We start from the raw sequence: 22,585 nt of genomic DNA on the forward strand, positions 1-22,585 counted from the left end.
CCCCCTCTCTCCCTGCCCCCCCCTCTCTCCCTGCCCCCCCCTCTCTCCCTGCCCCCCCCCTCTCCCTGCCCCCCCTCTCTCCCTGCCCCCCCCTCTCTCCCTGCCCCCCCCTCTCTCCCTGCCCCCCCCTCTCTCCCTGCCCCCCCCTCTCTCCCTGCCCCCCCTCTCTCCCTGCCCCCCCCTCTCTCCCTGCCCCCCCTCTCTCCCTGCCCCCCCCTCTCTCCCTGCCCCCCCCTCTCTCCCTGCCCCCCCCTCTCTCCCTGCCCCCCCCTCTCTCCCTGCCCCCCCCTCTCTCCCTGCCCCCCCCTCTCTCCCTGCCCCCCCCTCTCTCCCTGCCCCCCCCTCTCTCCCTGCCCCCCCCTCTCTCCCTGCCCCCCCCTCTCTCCCTGCCCCCCCCTCTCTCCCTGCCCCCCCCTCTCTCCCTGCCCCCCCCTCTCTCCCTGCCCCCCCCTCTCTCCCTGCCCCCCCCTCTCTCCCTGCCCCCCCCTCTCTCCCTGCCCCCCCCTCTCTCCCTGCCCCCCCCTCTCTCCCTGCCCCCCCCTCTCTCCCTGCCCCCCCCTCTCTCCCTGCCCCCCCCTCTCTCCCTGCCCCCCCCTCTCTCCCTGCCCCCCCCTCTCTCCCTGCCCCCCCCTCTCTCCCTGCCCCCCCCTCTCTCCCTGCCCCCCCCTCTCTCCCTGCCCCCCCCTCTCTCCCTGCCCCCCCCCTCTCTCCCTGCCCCCCCCTCTCTCCCTGCCCCCCCCTCTCTCCCTGCCCCCCCCTCTCTCCCTGCCCCCCCCTCTCTCCCTGCCCCCCCCTCTCTCCCTGCCCCCCCCTCTCTCCCTGCCCCCCCTCTCTCCTGCCCCCCCCTCTCTCCCTGCCCCCCCCTCTCTCCCTGCCCCCCCCCTCTCTCCCTGCCCCCCCCCTCTCTCCCTGCCCCCCCCTCTCTCCCTGCCCCCCCCTCTCCTGCCCCCCCTCTCCCTGCCCCCCCCTCTCTCCCTGCCCCCCCCTCTCTCCCTGCCCCCCCCTCTCTCCCTGCCCCCCCCTCTCTCCCTGCCCCCCCCTCTCTCCCTGCCCCCCCCTCTCTCCCTGCCCCCCCCTCTCTCCCTGCCCCCCCCTCTCTCCCTGCCCCCCCCTCTCTCCCTGCCCCCCCCTCTCTCCCTGCCCCCCCCTCTCTCCCTGCCCCCCCCTCTCTCCCTGCCCCCCCCTCTCTCCCTGCCCCCCCCTCTCTCCCTGCCCCCCCCTCTCTCCCTGCCCCCCCCTCTCTCCCTGCCCCCCCCTCTCTCCCTGCCCCCCCCTCTCTCCCTGCCCCCCCCTCTCTCCCTGCCCCCCCCTCTCTCCCTGCCCCCCCCTCTCTCCCTGCCCCCCCCTCTCTCCTGCCCCCCCCTCTCTCCCTGCCCCCCCTCTCTCCCTGCCCCCCCCTCTCTCCCTGCCCCCCCCTCTCTCCCTGCCCCCCCCTCTCTCCCTGCCCCCCCCTCTCTCCCTGCCCCCCCCTCTCTCCCTGCCCCCCCCTCTCTCCCTGCCCCCCCCTCTCTCCCTGCCCCCCCCTCTCTCCCTGCCCCCCCTCTCTCCCTGCCCCCCCCTCTCTCCCTGCCCCCCCCTCTCTCCCTGCCCCCCCCTCTCTCCCTGCCCCCCCCTCTCTCCCTGCCCCCCCCTCTCTCCCTGCCCCCCCCTCTCTCCCTGCCCCCCCCTCTCTCCCTGCCCCCCCTCTCTCCCTGCCCCCCCCTCTCTCCCTGCCCCCCCCTCTCTCCCTGCCCCCCCCTCTCTCCCTGCCCCCCCTCTCTCCCTGCCCCCCCTCTCTCCCTGCCCCCCCCTCTCTCCCTGCCCCCCCCCTCTCTCCCTGCCCCCCCCTCTCTCCCTGCCCCCCCTCTCTCCCTGCCCCCCCCTCTCTCCCTGCCCCCCCCTCTCTCCTGCCCCCCCTCTCTCCCTGCCCCCCCCTCTCTCCCTGCCCCCCCCTCTCTCCCTGCCCCCCCCTCTCTCCCTGCCCCCCCCTCTCTCCCTGCCCCCCCCTCTCTCCCTGCCCCCCCCTCTCTCCCTGCCCCCCCCTCTCCCTGCCCCCCCTCTCTCCCTGCCCCCCCCTCTCTCCCTGCCCCCCCTCTCTCCCTGCCCCCCCCTCTCTCCCTGCCCCCCCCTCTCTCCCTGCCCCCCCCCTCTCTCCCTGCCCCCCCCTCTCTCCCTGCCCCCCCCTCTCTCCCTGCCCCCCCCTCTCTCCCTGCCCCCCCCTCTCTCCCTGCCCCCCCCTCTCTCCCTGCCCCCCCCTCTCTCCCTGCCCCCCCCTCTCTCCCTGCCCCCCCCCTCTCTCCCTGCCCCCCCCCTCTCCCTGCCCCCCCCTCTCTCCCTGCCCCCCCCCTCTCTCCCTGCCCCCCCCTCTCTCCCTGCCCCCCCCTCTCCCTGCCCCCCCCTCTCTCCCTGCCCCCCCCTCTCTCCCTGCCCCCCCCTCTCTCCCTGCCCCCCCCTCTCTCCCTGCCCCCCCCCTCTCTCCCTGCCCCCCCCCTCTCTCCCTGCCCCCCCCCTCTCTCCCTGCCCCCCCCCTCTCTCCCTGCCCCCCCCCTCTCCCTGCCCCCCCCCTCTCTCCCTGCCCCCCCCTCTCTCCCTGCCCCCCCCTCTCTCCCTGCCCCCCCCCTCTCTCCCTGCCCCCCCCCTCTCTCCCTGCCCCCCCCCTCTCTCCCTGCCCCCCCCCTCTCTCCCTGCCCCCCCCCTCTCTCCCTGCCCCCCCCTCTCTCCCTGCCCCCCCCTCTCCCTGCCCCCCCCTCTCTCCCTGCCCCCCCCTCTCCCTGCCCCCCCCTCTCTCCCTGCCCCCCCCTCTCTCCCTGCCCCCCCCTCTCTCCCTGCCCCCCCCCTCTCTCCCTGCCCCCCCCCTCTCTCCCTGCCCCCCCCTCTCTCCCTGCCCCCCCCTCTCTCCCTGCCCCCCCTCTCCCTGCCCCCCCTCTCTCCCTGCCCCCCCCTCTCTCCCTGCCCCCCCCTCTCTCCCTGCCCCCCCCTCTCTCCCTGCCCCCCCCTCTCTCCCTGCCCCCCCTCTCTCCCTGCCCCCCCCTCTCTCCCTGCCCCCCCCTCTCTCCCTGCCCCCCCCTCTCTCCCTGCCCCCCCCTCTCTCCCTGCCCCCCCCTCTCTCCCTGCCCCCCCCTCTCTCCCTGCCCCCCCCTCTCTCCCTGCCCCCCCCTCTCTCCCTGCCCCCCCTCTCTCCCTGCCCCCCCTCTCTCCCTGCCCCCCCCTCTCTCCCTGCCCCCCCCTCTCTCCCTGCCCCCCCTCTCTCCCTGCCCCCCCCTCTCTCCCTGCCCCCCCTCTCTCCCTGCCCCCCCCTCTCTCCCTGCCCCCCCCTCTCTCCCTGCCCCCCCCTCTCTCCCTGCCCCCCCCTCTCTCCCTGCCCCCCCCTCTCTCCCTGCCCCCCCCTCTCTCCTGCCCCCCCTCTCTCCCTGCCCCCCTCTCTCCCTGCCCCCCCTCTCTCCTGCCCCCTCTCTCCCTGCCCCCCCTCTCCCTGCCCCCCCCTCTCTCCCTGCCCCCCCCTCTCTCCCTGCCCCCCCCCTCTCTCCCTGCCCCCCCCTCTCTCCCTGCCCCCCCTCTCTCCCTGCCCCCCTCTCCCTGCCCCCCCTCTCCCTGCCCCCCCCTCTCTCCCTGCCCCCCCCTCTCTCCCTGCCCCCCCCTCTCTCCCTGCCCCCCCCTCTCTCCCTGCCCCCCCTCTCTCCCCCCTCTCTCCCTGCCTCCCCCCCTCTCTCCCTGCCCCCCCCGCCTCTCTCCCTGCCCCCCCCTCTCTCCTGCCCCCCCCTCTCTCCCTGCCCCCCCCTCTCTCCCTGCCCCCCCTCTCTCCTGCCCCCCCCTCTCTCCTGCCCCCCCCTCTCTCCCTGCCCCCACCCTCTCCTGCCCCCCCCCCTCTCTCCCTGCCCCCCCCTCTCTCCCTGCCCCCCCCCTCTCTCCATGCCCCCCCCTCTCTCCCTGCCCCCCCCTCTCTCCCTGCCCCCCCCTCTCTCCCTGCCCCGCCCCTCTCTCCTGCCCCCCCCTCTCTCCCTGCCCCCCCCTCTCTCCCTGCCCCCCCCTCTCTCCCTGCCCCCCCCTCTCTCCCTGCCCCCCCCCTCTCTCCCTGCCCCCCCCCTCTCTCCCCGCCGCCCCCCTCTCTCTCTCCCACACAGACAGACAAACTCATTTATATGCCCTCAAAAAACCCTCGGCACCGCCGGGCACTCTTTATGGAGAGTGACAGATAATAATCCAGTGTGCATATAGAGGGGGATGCAATTGATAAATTAGACAGGGGGAGAGTGACGGATAATAATTCGGTGTGCATCCTTCTCTCTCTCTCTCTCTCTCTCTCTCTCCCCCCCCGCAATGTCAATCAACAAGGCACAGGGGCAGCTAGATATATACACAAGAAGACACACATCTCTGGTTAACTTTCCTATTTTTAGCAGCTCAGAATTTATTTATCAAGATATTTCCTGATACTCTAAAAGCCTGTTTAAACTGAAGAACCTACGTTGTTGATCTCCAAAACCATGTCAGCATTCCAGAAAGGAATAATGAAACTAGATGCTATTTTTTCCCTCAACACCACTGTGAAGTGCCTTGGGATGTTTTCTGTGTTCAAGGTGCACTATAAATGCAAATTGTTGTTGAAACCTCAACTAAAACTTGAATGTTGATTTTATTTCTTTGCATCATTTGTGTAATTCATATTTCTGATGGCCTGCGCGCACAGACTGTGACTTGATAGAATGTACACGTCGAGATGAATTTTCGTCTTTGCTTTCGTCTTTTGACATTGATTTTGTAAATGATATGACAAAGCTGTGGGTATTCACCTGACTTGCTATATTTGGTTATCGGTAATAAAGCACGTTAGTTGCAGATGTTTGTATTCGTCTAAATGCCTGTTGCTGAATAACATCAACATATAACACACTGGGTTATTTTAGGTGCTAATCTAGAGCTTCCTAAATAAACATACCCAGAATTGTTATCTTGTGCCCGCATAGCAATATATGTTGAGTTGCTGAGAAGTGAGGGCAGCTGGTAATGATAGCACTAGGTGGCAGTGGAAGAGATTGCTCTGGCTGACTGCTCTTTTGAACGATCATTGTAATTATTACAGTGCTGACCGCAGCTAATTCATTCCATCAAATTTGAAGTCACCTGTTACCTGGGATAATTTGTTTGATTTTTGAAGAGCATATTCATGAAAAATTATTTGTTTTAATATGTCCTGTAAACGTGGCCTTCGAATACATTTCCTTGGTCCCTGGGTGTCAGTTGCCTTCTGCCACCTTGCCAAAGTGGCCTTTTTCATGTGAGTTTAGACACTGATAGACTATTTAGCCAGGCATCATTTCTGAGCCTGATCCCATCCTCACTCAACATCCATTCAGGCACACTTCCTAGCATGAATTGCTGGATAGCTATCAGAATCCTAGTTAACTTTTTAAATTGCCTCTCTGGTCTGATGTGATGAAGCCAATTGTAATAGCACTTTCACTACCCAGGGTAACAAAACACAGATCAGGGACCAAACCTGGGACATATTGGTCCATATGGATCAGTTGGACCCCGAGTAGTGCATTTGCCAGTTAAGCTATCCAGGAAGCTGCTTTTTTTTTTGGTGACTTTTGCAAGTTATTTGCTTCATTTTCTGTTCCTTCTGTAGTTGTAAGAAGCTACACTCTCCCCAACTGAGAAGCAAGAATGGAGACCAGTTCCTAGCTGCCGGGAGTATTGTAACGGTAGCCCAGAATAACAAGCCCCCATAAATTTCCTTTCTTGTGAGCAAACATCTGACCTCTGCAAGGGGCATCCACAGGAAAGCATTGCTGAGATCAGGAAATGGCAGTTGCAGCCTCGGGTTTTACTACTCCATGGTGCATCATACCTGTGCTCCAACACGCCATAGCCCCAGTGACTGTTTTAATTGTAACTTGTAATTAAAATCAAAGATGGAGTCTGGGACTATGTTAGCTCAGTGGTAACTGCAGTGTACCAGGAAACAGTGCAGCTGGTCATTCCAACCAATGATGTAGTTTACTTCACCCCAAAAGTGCCATTCATTCGATTTGTGTTAATGTGGTATTTTGGTTTGTTGATCAAGGTGAGGCTTAACTTGTTCCTGTGTCTGCAGTATGGGCATATATTACAATTTTCTGATTTAATCTTTACACAATCCATAACCTGATTATAATATAAATATAATGTTGACTTTCTTGCTTATTGGTAAATTTAATAAAATTGCATTCTCTCTTTCCAGCTTCATGCCTGTTTCTTAATCTGTACACGTATGCTTCCTCCAGACCTGACAGCTCTGCGGCAGATAGACTTTGGCTGCAGCTGGAGCAAGAGGTAAATTCCGGAAATTCTACTGTAACTGATAAATTAGCAGACCACTTTTTGCAATGATTAGTGTGCACGGTGTAAACCATTGCAACTCATTCACCTGAAGCATTTTGATAGTCATGGCCGCATAAATTGTGAAATTTTTAACGCTCGCTTGAACTGAAAAGGATTCAAATTTGCAGCTTCATGATGTAGTTATGGTGCAATTTTTGTGAAATGTTACATCTCGTATTGTGTAGATGTGCACAAGAAACATCACATTTACTGCACTTGCATTTTTCTTTTTTATTGCATTTAATCCATCAGATAATTTTAGAATCTTGTTCAAAATTTAATTTGGGTATTTAGAGTCACAAGATTGATCTTGAGCAGCAAAGTCATCCTGACATGGTTTAGGAAAATGACAAAACAAGTAACTAGACAAGCTTTCATTTTTATACTGAGCTACATATTCATTCAAAGTAATATTGGTGAGCTATTTTAGTGATTTGATTATTTCCAAGTATGTTATTAACAAAGATTTTTTATGCAGTTGGAAATAAAACAAAACTTTTTTTGTGACTTGTCCATATTAGGTTGTTCGATTCCTCACCAAATTTGGTTTGTCCCATTCTGGTGCCAGCATGGTGTTGGTAGAATCAGACTGTCTGTGCAATACTGAGGTAACCAAGCAACTTTATATGCAAAAAATGAATTGAATGTTTATTATAGAGATCCAGCATCTGTTTAGTTGGACTTAAGTAGATAGCCTTAAGAATTATTCATAAATCAAAAACTGATGGTGCTGTTTGTTCAAATCTGATTTAGGGATGCAGTACAAGTTTAGTGTCAGGACTTAAATCTGTGTAGTGTAAATCCAGAGTTAAGGCCCAGTTTGACACTACAGTTACAATGTTCAGTGTCCGGCCTTGACTCCGGATTTAGGCTACGGTTACATTATCACTATAATGTCAGTGTGAAGTGAAAATACATTATTCTGATGTTATATTTGTAGTATAAACATTATCTCAGAATGTTATCCAATATGGGCATAGCACTATTGAAGCTTTTACCTTATTTGTGTGCCTGTAAAAATTTCAACGGAACAGTCAAACAATTTTGAAGTAGTTTAGTTCCTCATGCAGTTGGGTACTTGACGTCCAACTAGATTTTATCAGTTTAGTTTCCAGAGCTATCTGTCATACAGACCTATTTGCTTCTGTTAGCACATTTTAACTTTTCCATTAATTGGGGCATCACAGGCAAATAGTTTGTTCTCAAGTCAGCCTTCAGTAATCTCTCCTTCCAGTGAAACATGACATTGATGGGAAAAAAACATCCATGGCCCAAATCTTTCTTCCTCCACGCTGGAGAATGTATGCTTTGAGAGTGAACATTTGGTTGAGTTGAAAATTTAGTTGGCAAGCTCTAGGAAATTGGTGGTTTTCATGCAATGTAACATTCATTGTGAATAAGCAGGAACTAACCGTGATATAAGCTATACTAAATACTGTTTATTTTATATGCCATTTCTGTTATTCTGCAGGTCTTGAAGACTTTAATAGTCATGTTGCATCGACAGTGGCTGACTATTCGAATATCCCAACAGAACCTTTCTTCACTGGGTAATCAAGCTGTGGTGCAGTTCCTGAGGGAAACTGTTTTGTTGCTGCATTGCCTTTCACAGAGGGACAAAAACTTTACAGACCACTGTTTGGATGTGCTGCACCTTTATGATCAAGTTATGCACGGAATTAAAGCTATTTTAAAAAAAATACCAGATCTAGAAGAAAGTGAAGGTGAGAGGTTTGTTGTAAATTGGCATCTTGATTTATTTGGTTAATAAAGTGTGTCTAAGAACAGAAGTATTTTTGGGAAGAGAAAAGTGCCATTGGGCCAAAATAAGCCTGTCTATTTTTTCATAAATCAACTTCTCACCCTATCCCTAAATCCCTTCTCAATACCACATCTATTTTAAGAAAATGTTTGGTAGAGATCTGGGCAGTAAGATTATGGAAGATAGGAAAAAGAGTACTTTGAACAACACAACTGTTCAGGTGGCATGGTCAGTTGAAAAAGTCTTAAGGTGGTGAACTCAGCAAGATCTATTCACAATTGATTTTGCTCTCTAACCCTTTCATCAACGGACCGAGGAAATGAGTATAATCCAAATGTTGCATATAACTAGATTCATAGAACCATAAAAGTTTGCAGCACAGAATGAGGCCATCATATCCATGAGCTAGAGCAATTGTATACAAGAATGAATTTTTCAGTTCTGAATATGCAGTCGGTTCCAAGTACAATATGGCAGTGAAATAGGAACCTGTAATATGAAAAATTGAGAACATCCTCACAGTATTTTTATTTTGCTTTTGTTTATGCGACCATTTTTCCCCCCTCGTTCATTCTCCGCCTTCCTCTCCTGACTGGTGCTACCGCTATGGTACAACTCCACAGGCACTGACAACTTTCCAGTACTTCATCCAAATGGTCATTCTCCACGTGAGAGCATTGACAGTGAGGCTTGACAGGCTATTTGAATTTGAAGGGCCTGTATCCTGTCCTCGCTGGTGTCCACACATGTGCACTTTCCAGAATATGTCCTGCAATATCACTGAAGAGCAAGAATGATTTTGTTTCCTTCCTAGCCCAAGGGGTGCTGAAGCCAATTGAAGTTCTCCATAGCTGGTATCATAAGAACATAAGAAATAGGAGCAGGAGTAGGCCAATCAGCCCCTCGAGCCTGCTCCGCCATTCAATAAGATCATGGCTGATCTGATCCTAACCGCCAATCCACGATCTCAGAACCATCTCCTGCATCTAACAGAATTAGACACACGAAATAGGAACAGGTTCAGGCTACACGGCCCCTGGGCCCGCTCCGCTACCCACAGGGCCATGACCGATCCGAACCTAGACTCATGTCCAAATTCCTGCCCGCTCCCCGTAACCCTTAATTCCCTTTACTTCTAGGAAACTGTCTATTTCTGTTTTAAATTTATGTAATGATGTAGCTTCTACAGTTTTTTGGGGCAGCATATTCCATGGACCTACCACCCTCTGAGTGAAGTAGTTCCACCTCATCTCGGTTTTGAAAGAGCAGCCCCTTATTCTAAGACTATGCCCCCTAGTTCTAGTTTCACCCATCATCGGGAACATCTTCCCTGCATCCACCCGATCCAACCCCTTCACAATCTTATATGTTTCAATAAGATCGCCTCTCATTCTTCTGAACTCCAATGAGTAGAGTCCTAATCTACTCAACCTCTCCTCATATGTCCATCCTCTCATCCCCGGGATTAACCGAGTGAACCTTCTTTGTACTGACTCGAGAGCAAGTATGTCCTTTCTTAAGTATGGACACCAAAACTGTACGCAGCATTCCAGGTGCGGTCTACCAATACCTTGTACAACTGAAGCAATACCTCCCTATTTTTATATTCTATCCCCCTAGCAATGAAAGCCAACATTCCACTGGCCTTCTTAATCACTTGCTGCACCTGCATACTAACCTTTTGAGTTTCGTGCACCAGGACCCCCAGATCCCTTTGTACTGCAGTACTTTCCAGTTTCTTGCCATTAAGATAATAACTTGCTCTACGATTTTTCCTGCCAAAGTGCATAACCTCACACTTTCCAGTATTGTATTCCATCTGCCAAATCTCTGCCCACTTACTTAGCGTGTCTATGTCCCCTTGAAGGTTTTTTATGTCCTCCTCACTCACTACTTTTCCCCCCCATCTTAGTATCATCTGCAAACTTTGATATGTTACACTCGGTCCCCTCCTCCAAATCGTTAATATAGATTGTAAAGAGTTGGGAACCCAGCACTGACCCCTGCGGAACACCACTAGTTACTGATTGCCAGTCTGAGAATGAACCATTTATCCCAACTCTCTGCCTTCTGTTAGATAGCCAATCCTCTATCCATGCCAGAATATTACCCCCAATCCCGTGATTTTTTATCTTAAGCAATAATCTTTTGTGTGGCACCTTGTCAAATGCCTTTTGGAAGTCTAAATACACTGCGTCCACTGGTTCCCCTTTATCCACCCTATATGTTACTTCCTCAAAGAACTTCAGCAAATTTGTCAAACATGACTTCCCCTTCATAAAACCATGCTGACTTTGTTGTATTAAATTATGATTATCCAAATGTCCTGTTACTGTCTCCTTAATAATGGACTCCAAAATTTTACCTACCGCAGATGTTAGGCTAACCGGTCTATAGTTTCCAGCCTTCTGTCTACTGCCCTTTTTAAATAAGGGTGTTACATTAGCAGTTTTCCAGTCTGCCGGGACCATTGCCGAGTCCAGGGAGTTTTGGAAAATTATTACCAATGCATCCACAATCCCTACCGCCACTTCCCTCAAGACCCTAGGATGTAAGCCATCAGGTCCAGGTGATTTATCTGCCTTGAGTCCCATTATTTTACCGAGTACCACTTCCTTAGTGATTTTGATCGTGTTTAGCTCCTCCCCCCCCCCCCCCTTTAGCCCCCTGTTTGTCCAGTGTTGGGATATTCTTAGTGTCTTCTACTGTAAAGACTGATGTAAAATATTCATTCAGTGTTTTTGCCATCTCCATATTTCCCACCATTAATTTCCCAGTCTCATCCTCTAAGGGACCAACATTTACTTTAGCCACCCTTTTTCATTTTATATAACTAATAAAAACTCTTACTATCTGTTTTTATATTTTTTGCTAATTTACTTTCATAATCTATCTTCCCTTTCTTAATCAATCTTTTTGTTATTTTTTGCTGTCTTTTAAAGTTTTCCCAATCCTCTATCCTCCCACTAGATTTGGCTACCTTATATGCCCTTGTTTTTAGTCGAATACTATCCTTAATTTCTTTACTTAGCCACGGATGGCTGTCTTTTCTTTTACACCCTTCTCAGTGGAATATATATTTTTTGGAAGTTGTAAAATAACTCCTTCAATATACACCACTGATCATGTATCGTCTTACCCTTTAATCTATTTTCCCAATCCACTCTACTCAATTCCGCTCTCATACCTTCATAGTCTCCTTTATTCAAGCTTAGCACGCTTGTTTGAGATCCAACCTTCTCACCCTCTAATTGAATATGGAATTCAACCATGTTATGGTCACTCATTCCAAGGGGATCCTTTACTAGGACATTTTTAATTAATCCCGTCTCGTTACACAGGACCAGATCTAAGGTTGCCTGACCCCTGGTCGGTTCAGTTACATACTGCTCAAGAAACCCATCCCTAATACACTCAATGAACTCATCCTCAAGGCAGCCCTGCCCAATTTGATTTGTCCAATTAATATGATAGTTAAAATCACCCATAATTATAGATGTTCCCTTATTACAAGCCTCAACTATTTCCTGATTGATACTCCGTCCAACAGAGTTGCCACTGTTCGGAGGCCTATAGACTACGCCCACTAGTGTTTTTTTCCCCTTATTATTCCTTACCTCCACCCAAACTGTTTCATTGTCCTGATCTTTTGACCCAATATCATTTCTCTGTATTACAGTGATTCCTTCCTTTATTAACATAGCCACCCCACCTCCCCTTCCTTTATTAACATAGCCACCCCACCTCCCCTTCCTTCCTGCCTGTCCTTCCTGATCGTTAAATAACCTGGTATGTTTAATTCCCAGGCATTGTCACCTTGCAGCCATGTTTCTGTAATGGCCACAAGATCATACCCATATGTAGTTATTTGTGCCATTAACTCATCTATTTTGTTACGAATGCTACATGCATTCAGATAGAGAACTTTCAAAGATGTTTTGTGACACTTAGTTCCTGCTTTTGCCCTTTTTATTACTTGACCTTTTACTCCATACCTTCTGCCCCTTCCTGACATGCTCTGGTTTTTAATTTCCCCACTGCTACCTAAGTCTATGACCTTCTCTGTTGTCATTTGTATTATTTGCTCTCTAGGAACCTCCCCCCCCCCCCCCCCCCCCCCACTAGTTCGTTTAAAGCCCTCTCTACAGCCCTAGTTATATGATCCGCCAGGATTAGTCCCAGCACTGGCCAAGTGAAGCCCGTCCCAACGGAACAGCTCCCTCCTGCCCCAGTACTGGTGCCAGTGTCCCAGGAAGCAAAACCCATTTCTCCCACACCAGTCTTTGAGCCACGCATTTAACTCTCTAATTTTATTTGTCCTAGCCAAATTCGCTCATGGCTCAGGTAATAATCCAGAGATTATTACCCTTGTGGTTCTGCTTTTTAATTTGGCCCCTAGCTGCTCAAACTCCCTCAGCAGAACCTCCTTCCTTGTCCTATCTATGTCGTTGGTACCAACATGGACCACGACAACTGGATCCTCCCCCTCCCACTCCAAGTTTCTCTCCAGCCCAGAGGAGATGTCCTTAACCCTGGCACCGGGCAGGCAACACAACCTTCGGGACTCTCGCTCTCGGCTGCAGAGAACTCTATCTATCCCCCTAACGATACTATCCCCTACCACTACAACATTTCTATTAACTCCCCCCACTTGAATGGCCCCCCGGTGCCAGGTTGCTCATCCTCCCCGCAGTCCCTGTTCCCATCCTCACAGGGAGTAAGAGCCTCGAACCTGTTGGACAAGTGCAAGGGCTGCGGCTCCTCCAACACTACCTCCTGGATCCCCGTACCTGCCTCACTTCTTGTCACACCATCCTGACCCTGGCCACAGACTATATCTGAATTAATTAATCTAATTGGTGTGAATACCTCGTGATACACAGAGTCCAGGTAACTCTCCCCCTCCCTGATGTGTCTCGGTGTTTGAAGCTCGGACTCCAGCTCTTCAACACGGAGCCGGAATTCCTCGAGCAGCCAACACTTACTGCAAATGTGAGCATCAATGGTGTCCACCAGCTCCCACATATTGCAGCAGCAACACATCGCCTGATCTCCCATTCAATGTAATTAATTAAATTTATTAATATATTCTTAAATACCCTCTGCCTCGATTCTAGATGGTGAATATCACACCTTAGAAACTATAAACCAAGGAGATTTAAGCTTAAAAAGGGAGAAATACTTACCAACCAATCACTTACCCGCTTTGTGGTGACGTCACACCTTGAATACTTTTTACACCTCCTTCCCTGAGATTGGTACGCCTACCTGAGCCTCTGGGGCCTCTTGTAGTCGCTCTGCCGCTCAGCTCCGCCTCCACCCGCTGCCGATGCCGCACTGGGGCCTACCTGAGCCTCTGGGGCCTCTTGTCGTCGCTCTGCTGCTCAGCTCCGCCTCCACCCGCTGCCGATGCCGCACTGGGGCCTACCTGAGCCTCTGGGGCCTCTTGTAGTCGCTCTGCCGCTCAGCTCCGCCTCCACCCGCTGCCGATGCTGCACTGGGGCCTACCTGAGCCTCTGGGGCCTCTTGCAGTCGCTCTGCCGCTCAGCTGCGCCTCGGATGGAATTGAACCCATGATTCAAGATTCAAAATTCTAAATCTTATTGCATGGTGGAGCAGGCTCAAGGGGCCATATGGCTTACTCCTGCTCCTAATTTCTTAAGTTCTTATGAACCCGGGACCTTCTGGTTGGTCGGATTATGTGTCTTCACCAAGTGGTGCATTTGTCTAAACAACCATCATGCGAATATGCTGCCATTATTTTAGTGCCTTTTTATTTTACTGAACTTCTTCCATTGTTCCCAATAAGGTTGTTTGTACTGAGGGCGGATTTTGCAACAATAATTTAATACTTTGTTCTATATTCTTTATAGTTACGTGACAAAACTTGTCACTTTGGGAAGCAGAGAAGTAGAGTTGGTTGGAGCATAGGGATTTCTCTGCAGCAGAAGCTGCAAAACCAGTTAGAGGGTATAATTGCAGAGTTTATATATTCAGTTCCCATTATAAATGTGGACATAGGAACTTATAATGGGGAAAGTTGACAAAAAAAGTATATCGGAAACATAACAGGAAGTAAGATTTTGTAGATGGAAACTGTGCATAGACTTGAGATTTAAAATGTATTCATAGCCAATGTCACAATAGCCACTTGTGGTAAAGAATTCCATGTTTTAATTATCACAAGAACGAAGGAGGAATTTAAGAGGAATTTCTTCTAAATTCGCCCTTCATTCTTATATCTGAGGCTAGGCCTCCAACTTGTCAACCAGTGAAAACAATCTTTCACTATTTACTCTCTTAAAATCCTCCATAATTTTGAAAAACATGTATTTGAATGCCCGCTTAATATTCCCTGTTACAGTAGGAAAATGCTCCAGTTTTTTTAGTCTCTCTAACCATAGTCTCCCATTTGTGATATTCTCGTGAATCTTAATTGTATCCTTTCCCTATCATTCCAATAATGGGTGCTTAGTACTGCATGCAATACTACAACAGCGGCTTAACCAATGTCGTGTACAAATTCATCAATAGGTTGGTATACTTGTGGTGTTCACACCTTTCCAAGAGAGCAATGCAGGCAGACATTTGCCTAAACTTTTCACTTTTGTATGAAGAACAATTTATGCACTTTGAATTTTTAAAAAAATTATTAATATATTGGCCCAGAAATTTGGGTCGGGGGCTTCCCGCGGGTGTAAGCCCCCGATCGGCACTTACCTAGCGCGCTGGCCGTTGAGCTGTGGGCCCGCGTGGGATTCCGATCCTGGGCCTGCTCCAACTGCCGGCGCGCAGTGCTTGCGTATCCCAGGGGCGCAGTTAGTTTGATGCGTCCCCTGGGATCACGTGGGCCATGGAGAGCCAATCGGAGCAGGGAATGCCCATTCATAAGTCTGACAGGAAGTGCTGTCAAACTTAGAAATACTACGGGCCCCAAAACATCACTAAATCTTCAAATAATTTTTTTTTTAAATCACATTTTTTAAATAAACTATAAATTACATGAAATAACTATTTTAAACAATAAATTTTTGAAAAAAATAATTTTATTTTCTAACGGGGCTAAAAATAAACTTACCTTGCTTTAAAGTATTTAAAAATAATAAACCTATGGAAAAAAATGTTTTAATTTTAATTAATTCACCACTTACCTTGTAAAAAGTAGGCCTTACGCCTGTTTTTTACATGTCTAACTTCTGCAGACTTGCCTTCCCGGGAAAACCTGCAAAAAAAAAAAAAAAAAACTGAAGTTCGATGCGCACGCGCAGCCTCTCCCACGCACGCGTTCGACCTCTGAACCCCTGCTTTCAGGGGAAAGGAAGTGCCGGTTTCCCGCGCATGCGCAGTGCATGCAGGAAACCGGCACTTTCATTGGGCTTACGGGTGAGTACCCAGTGCGTACTCGCCCGTGGAGACCTGAATTTCTGGGCCATTCTCTGCACTGGCAAAGCCAGCATTTATTGCCCATCCCTAGTTGCCCTGAGAAGGTGGTGATGGGCAACCTTCTTGAACCGCTGCAGTAACAGTTTGATACAACTGAGTGGCTTGCCAGGCCACGTTAGAGGGCAGTTAAGAGTTAACCATGTTGCTGAGGGACTGGAGTCACATATATATAGGCCAAATTGGGTAAGGTCGGCAGGTTTCCTTCCCTACAGGACATTATCTAATCAGTTGCTTTTTCATGACAATCCACAGCTTCATAGTCACTTTTACTGATGCCAGCTTTTTTTAAAAAACTGAATTCAAATTCTCAAACTGTCATGGTATGATTTGAGCTTGCGTTCTCCAGATTATCAGTCCAAGCCTGTGGATTACTCATCCAGTAACACGAGCACCACAATACTGTACCCGAGTATTGCATATAAACAGAATAAAGAACTTAAGTATTAGAGAACACTGGGACTTTGTTCACATGCACAGAGTTGGGATTGGTCATTCTGTTGCTTTATTTAACTGCTTCATAAACTGAGTTTCGCCAACTATTGCCTGGAATCATAGTCGGCTTTCACCAAGAACAAATGAGTTCTATTTTTAGATAACTGCAACACTGATCAAAACTCTTGCATCCTCTTTTTAATGTCTAGTTGAAATGCTTCATGTGGTTATTTAATTTTTAAAAATTGTGTTAGAAGCCTTGGTTTGCAAAAAATATTTACTGTCTCATTTATACTAAATCTTATTTCAGAGCTAGCTTTGGAAGAGCTTTGTTCCCATGAGCCTGAAGCCGAGTATCAGGGGCTAGAAACTGATGGACCTTAAAGCACCATATACAGGAATGAAGAAACTTCATCAATTTCATGCATTTGCAGCTAACATAGATAACTGCTACTTAAATACATCCATTTATAGTCTGATTTAACTGAGCTGATTTTCACTGCATAATTAAATGTCATGAAAATCATAATGAATTGGTTTTAAAGCACTAGTTTGGCGGGTTAAATAGATGCAACTGTTCGTGTCTTTTTCACCAGTTCAAGTGAGAATGAAATAGTGGTTAATAACTGCGTCCACATATGTCACAGCTATCACTGTCAGAAACAGTCGTTAAATGTCATCTTTTACAGTTTTAAAATGAGGATATACAACTACTTTTTATACACTGGCCATACAATAGAGTTTGGTGGTTTATTAACACTGGGCTCTGTAACCCAAGAGTGCAACAAGAGAAATAACTTACAACGGTCTGACTGTCAAGTGGTTTGCTTTTTGGTAAACTACTCCACCTCAGCTGCATATTTGTTTTATATGCATTTTTTTAAACAATTGTTTAAAAATTCGCTCCGGTATGCATTTTTGCTTGAGTGATTTATTATCACGGAAACTGCGGTGTTGGAGTGCTATATTTTCAGATTCCCTGATGCAATGCTCTGCAGGCTGAGTTCAGAATATTTAACAGATAGCGTATAACAAAAATGGATAATGTTCAAAACACTCGGCGGGTCAGGGAGCATCTGTGGAGAAAGGGAAAAAGTGAATGTTTCAGGCCTTTGTCAGAACTGAAATGTGAACTTTTTTTGCTATCTCCACAGATGCTGCCTGACCTGTGTTTCCAGCATTTTCTGTTTTTGTTTTAATCTTCCAACATCTGCGGTACTTTTTTTTTTAAGCGTATGTGTGTGTTGAGTGTGACAAGTGACAATTTCATCAGCTAATGGCTTGGGTGACTGGTTCAACAAAGTTTGAAGATGAAATACCATCGATTGAATGTCCATGCATGTGGAATAAAAATGTTTAATTTCTAAGTGAGACTATTCAGTTTGATAACTGAATTAATTTTCTGTGCTGCCAAAATGTGGGGGATCACTGCAACTTCAGAGATGTAAAATATTTGTACAATTTTGTTTTCTTTACAATAAATGTAAAATTATAAACATTTTATAGTGACTGTTTTTGTTTTTTTAAACTTCTCTTTCAGTATAGAATGCATTTTCCTAGTCCCTTAACTACATGAAAAAACTTGTATCTTATAACAAAAGTTTTTTCAAATTGCTCACCCAGCTTCTGCAGCTTAGCAAATTAAATGGACAAAAAAAATTCCTATTGGAAATCTAGTGATTGCAAAATAGCCATGTTTTTGTAATAGGAATAATTGTTCAGTGTAATTTTTTAAACTATTTTTGAATGTCATAAATGCAGTAAAATAATTTGTGACATTGGTCATGTGTTACTTGGGCCCACCAGCTACAATTGATCTTGATGGTCGATTCCATATTGACTTTAAACCTTCCAACTAACACAGTTGGAAATTAAAGGCTCCAAGCCTTTCAGATGTCATAGAATGATACAGCACAGAAGGAGGCCATTCTGCTCATTGTGCCTGTGCTGGCCCTCTGAAACAGCTACCAATTAGTCCCACTCCCCTACTTTTTCCCCATAGCCCTGAAAAAATTTCCTTTTCAAGCATTTATCCAATTCCCTTTTGAAAGTTACTATTGAATCTGCTTCCACAACCTTCTCGGGCAGTGCATTCCAGATCATCATAACTCGCTGGGTAAAAAAAAATCCTCTTCTCCCTTCTGGATCTTTTGCCAATTATCTTAAACCTGTGTCCTCTGGTTACCGGCCCTCCAGCCAGTGCGAACTTCTGGATAGTGAGATTTTTGTGTCTTGACCGCAACCACAGAGTAATGAGTTATTTCAGTATTCAGTCTTCTATCTAATAACAAAGTGTAACCAAGGCAACTTGACTTGGACTGCGCAGCATGATCTTCATTTGGATCTTTATGTTCAGCCAATGGAAAATCATAACTATTAGCCAATTAATTGCTATGAATAGTAAACTGATATAGTAGCCTACTTCCTTTTAGTGGTTAAGTTGCCCAGATCAAGTAGCTTAAAGTCCGATATCAATTCAGAGATGGCTAAATTGCAACTAATTAGTGCATTTACTGTATATCAAGAATCCTGTTTTGGCAGTATTTGCAGTCATGTAAAAATGAGTAGAAAATTGATAATTTAATAGTGCTATTTGTAAAATTAAACCGGCCTTTTAAGAACAATTAAATCATCCATGTATTGGATGAATCTTGTGTTGTTCATAATTCCATTTATGAAATGTTTTGAATAGTAGACGTACATTTATATGGCGCTGTTTTTCACGGCACTTTGCCTGCAGTGAATTTTTTTTGCAGTGACTATTATGTAGGCAAATGTGGCAGCTGTTTTGTACAGAGCAAGTTCCCACAAGTAGCAATAAGATGAATTGCCAATTAGTCTGTGTTTTTGGTCACGTTTGATTGAGGAAGGAATGTTAACCAGGACATTGGGAGTGCTCCATCGCTCTTTAAATAATGCTATAGGATCTTTAGTATTCACCTGAACCACAGGAACAGGGCTTGGTTTAATGCCTCCTTCAAAGGACAGCATCTCTGACATTGACTCAGTCCCTCAGTAGGGCACTGGATTATGTACACAAGTCCTGGCTTGGGGTTTGACCCACAACCTTTTGATTCTGCGTGAAAGTGCTACCCAACTGATGGTTCAAAATTGTAGACTGGACTGAAAGTCAAATTGTTTTAGTAATTTCTTCTACCCTGACTGACTCTTTCGCTATGAATATTTCTGTTTTCTGACTGCTCTCAACATTACTCTCAACAAAGCTTGTGTCCATACTTTATCTCAAGCCTGCTTTCCGATCAACAACACTGTTTATGGAACTTGGAGGAAGGTTCCAAAAACTGGCATAATTAGACGGGTTGAATACCTGTTCTGACAAACTCTCAGTCTGAAGTTTCATGTGGGAAGGCTCTTGTGTGGAAAAGGCAATTCATCCATTATTCATGATGAGCAAAAATGTAACAATGGAAAGAACAATTTCAATGTTTGTTTACCAAGGAGTGATAGATCGACCCAAGTCTATGACATTATGTTAAGGAGAGAGGAGAATAAAAATTCAGATTAAGATGAAATGCCAGATACAGATGAGATGAAAATCACATGCATGCAGCTGTATAAGACTTTGCTTGCATTTTGCCTGCCAAACTTCATGAATATTTGTAAACCACTTGGTAACCAATGGTCAATTCAAACTAGTTATATTGCTGAATATAAAGAGATTTTCAATTATGAAAACCACCATCGTACTTCAGTCATCCCATTATTTGGATCAGTTATTTATAGAAAATTATATTGACTCTGCAAGGAGGGAACACTAAAGACGGTGATTAAAGGCACTATATAAATGCAAGTTAATGTTGTAGTGATTCAGATGTCCTAAACTGTAATGGCAAAACTCTTAATGGTTTGTAAATGCTACAGTATTTGAACTTTGAGGTTAAATAGCCTAAACTCACTTGTTGTGGACTGTTGTATTATGTATGTGTATTTGTGGGGATTGGGTGGGGGGGGGGGAAGGGTGTTGTTACAAATTGATGTTTCTGTTTATGGTCATCATAAGAAGAGTTCCATTGTGTGTCGGCTGAGATATTCACAGGCGATTCACTCTATTTGTGACGTTATTCAAGCAATGGTGAGGAAGGGTTTATGATGTATTCGGGAGAAATTCTATAAACAATGTAGTAAAAATGTACATGTCTTTTAAAGTGGTATTTTGGGGTTTTCTAGGACTGGTTAGGTTGTGAGTTGCAGTTACTGCTTTCCCCTTTGTATTCCTTAGTGCTTTTCAAGTGCAGCACTTCCTTGGAAGGCATCTTATCAAAGATGACCTTGTCTGTGCTTACAGATGACATAGTTTCCCATAAAAGGTAACAGCAATATGTGTACAAAAATAGTTGCAGTGACACAGTACAGGCTAAATAATGTAACCTAATTCAGGCTTCCTTGTCTTGGTGGGACAGCAAAGCAGACATTAAGCATTTAGCTCTGCTGCCTCATTTGTATTTCTGTCCTATGATTATAACTAGTGAAAAAACTTCTTCATTATGAACTGGGATCTGTATGAATTGTGAATGGGTCTGGATGCTACATCTATTTAGTTGTGCTACATTATAGTCCTAAAGGATGTTTGCAATAATGCCTATTAATAATTACACTTTTTATATTAAATTGTAACTTTACTTTTTGGCCTTGGGTCTGCTTGGGCAACATCTTTAGATCTTGACAGAGTGCAATATTATTCCTATTTATGTGTGTATTTATGCTTTGCTAACGGATAGGTTTCTTACTAAAGCTGGTAAATTCTTGTATTATAATTCAAACCCAATCTGAAAGATGTAGAAAAGATATTCATTACAAATGTTTATTTTTGCATAAACATGCAGTGAATTTGCATTGGAAAATTGCATGTTGTTCCAGCCATTGCTCTTCCAATGTAGCATTTTTAACAAACTTGCAGAATGGGTGTGTAAATGGCAATTGAATTTCAATATCGGTAAGTGTGAGGCGGTGCATTTTGGTAGCAGGAACATAAGAATTAGGAGCAGGAGTAGGCCATAAAGCCCCTCGAGCCTGCTCTGCCATTCAGTAAGACCATGGCTGGTCTTCGACTTCAACTCCAACTCCACTTTCCTGCCCGATCTTCATATCCCTTGATTCCTCTGGAGACCAAAAATCTATATCTCAGCCTTGAATATACTCAATGACTCAGCATCTACTGAGGAATAAGGAAGCCACCTACTCCTTGGAAAATAAGAGTCTAAATGGGGTAAAGGCACAAAGGGATCTAAGGGTACAGATTCACAAATCATTAAAAAGTAGCAGTGCGTGTTAACAAATCCGTCAAAGTACAAAGCACGGGCTCATTTCTAGAGGAATAGAATTCAAAAGCAGAGAAGTTATGTTAACTGGGCGAGTAATCCAGAGGCCTGGATTAATGATCCAGAGACGTGAGTTCAAATCCCACCACGGCAGCTGGGGAATTTAAATTCAGTTAATTAAATAAATCTGGAATAAAAAGCTAGTATCCGTAATGGTAACCATGAAACTATCAGATTATCATAAAAACCCATCTGGTTCACTAATGTCCTTTTAGGGAAGGAAATCTGCTGTCCTTACCTGGTTTGGCCTATATGTGACTCCAGACCCACAGCAATGTGGTTGACTCTTCACTGCCCTCTGAAATGGCCCCAGCAAGCTACTCAGTTGTAACAAACTGCTACAAAACAAAATAATAAGAATGAAACCAGACGGACCACCCGGCATCGACCTCCGCACTGGATACGGACACGGCTACGCACACCCAGCCCAGTCAACCCTGCAAAGTCCTCCTCACCAACATCTGGCGACTTGTGCCAAAATTGGGAGAGCTGTCCCACAGACTAGTCAAGCAACAGCCCGATATAGTCATACTCACAGAATCATATCTTTCTGCTAATGTCCCAAACTCCTCCATCACAATCCCTGGGTATGTCCTCTCCCACGGGCAAGACAGACCCACCAGGGGTGGTGGCACAGTGGTATACAGTCAGTAAGGAGTGGCCCTGGGAGTCCGCAACATGGCGGCAGAAATTCCGTTCCCTACGGGTGTGCACGTGCTGTATACTCACCCGTAGGGCCAACGGAAATGTCGGTTTCAGGCACGCACTGCGCAGGCACTGGAAACCGGCGTTTCCGATCTGTCAAGAAAGCTCTTGACAGATCCTCTGCCTGCCCGTGAGCAGGGCCTCTGCAGGTGGAGAGTTCTGTTTTTTGGAGACCCTCCGCCCACAGAAAAAACTTAAAATTCTTGCACCTGGTAAAAGCAGACGTAAGGCCTGCTTTTACCAGGATAAGAGTTGGAAAAAGTAAAAAAAAATTCCACTGATTTATCATTTAAAAATACTTTAAAGAAAGGTAAGTTTATTTTTAGCCCTGTTAAAAACTTTAATTTTTTTCAAAAAATAAGATTTTTGTTTAAAATACTTGATTTACTGTAATTTAAAGTCATTTTTAAAATGTGATTTAAAAAAAAAAAAATTATTTAAAGTTTTACTATGTTTTGGGGTGATCTGTATTCATATATTTGACAGTTCTTCCTGTCAGATGTATGAAGGGAGATTCCCTTCTCTGATAGGCTCCCCATGGCCCACATGATCCCAGGGACGC

General features: G+C 47.3%; 1 protein-coding gene across 1 annotated transcript in view; it reads left to right on the top strand.

Moving 5' to 3' along the window:
* The window catches only part of atrip (ATR interacting protein), a 50,341-nt gene extending 32,861 nt beyond the window's left edge, over positions 1-17,480 (top strand). Inside the window, exons 11-16 of the mRNA XM_086000001.1 lie at positions 5,609-5,673; positions 5,895-6,046; positions 6,160-6,294; positions 6,864-6,950; positions 7,814-8,066; positions 16,290-17,480. Of these exons, the coding sequence (XP_085856127.1) occupies positions 5,609-5,673; positions 5,895-6,046; positions 6,160-6,294; positions 6,864-6,950; positions 7,814-8,066; positions 16,290-16,363 (766 nt within the window). The 3' untranslated portion in view covers positions 16,364-17,480. The remainder of the gene's footprint in view (positions 1-5,608; positions 5,674-5,894; positions 6,047-6,159; positions 6,295-6,863; positions 6,951-7,813; positions 8,067-16,289) is intronic.
* Positions 17,481-22,585: the final 5,105 nt, after the last annotated feature.

The sequence above is a fragment of the Somniosus microcephalus genome, chromosome 11 (assembly GCF_052327205.1).
Source record: "Somniosus microcephalus isolate GS21.2 chromosome 11, FLI_Smic_1.0, whole genome shotgun sequence".
Classification (NCBI taxonomy): domain Eukaryota; kingdom Metazoa; phylum Chordata; class Chondrichthyes; order Squaliformes; family Somniosidae; genus Somniosus; species Somniosus microcephalus.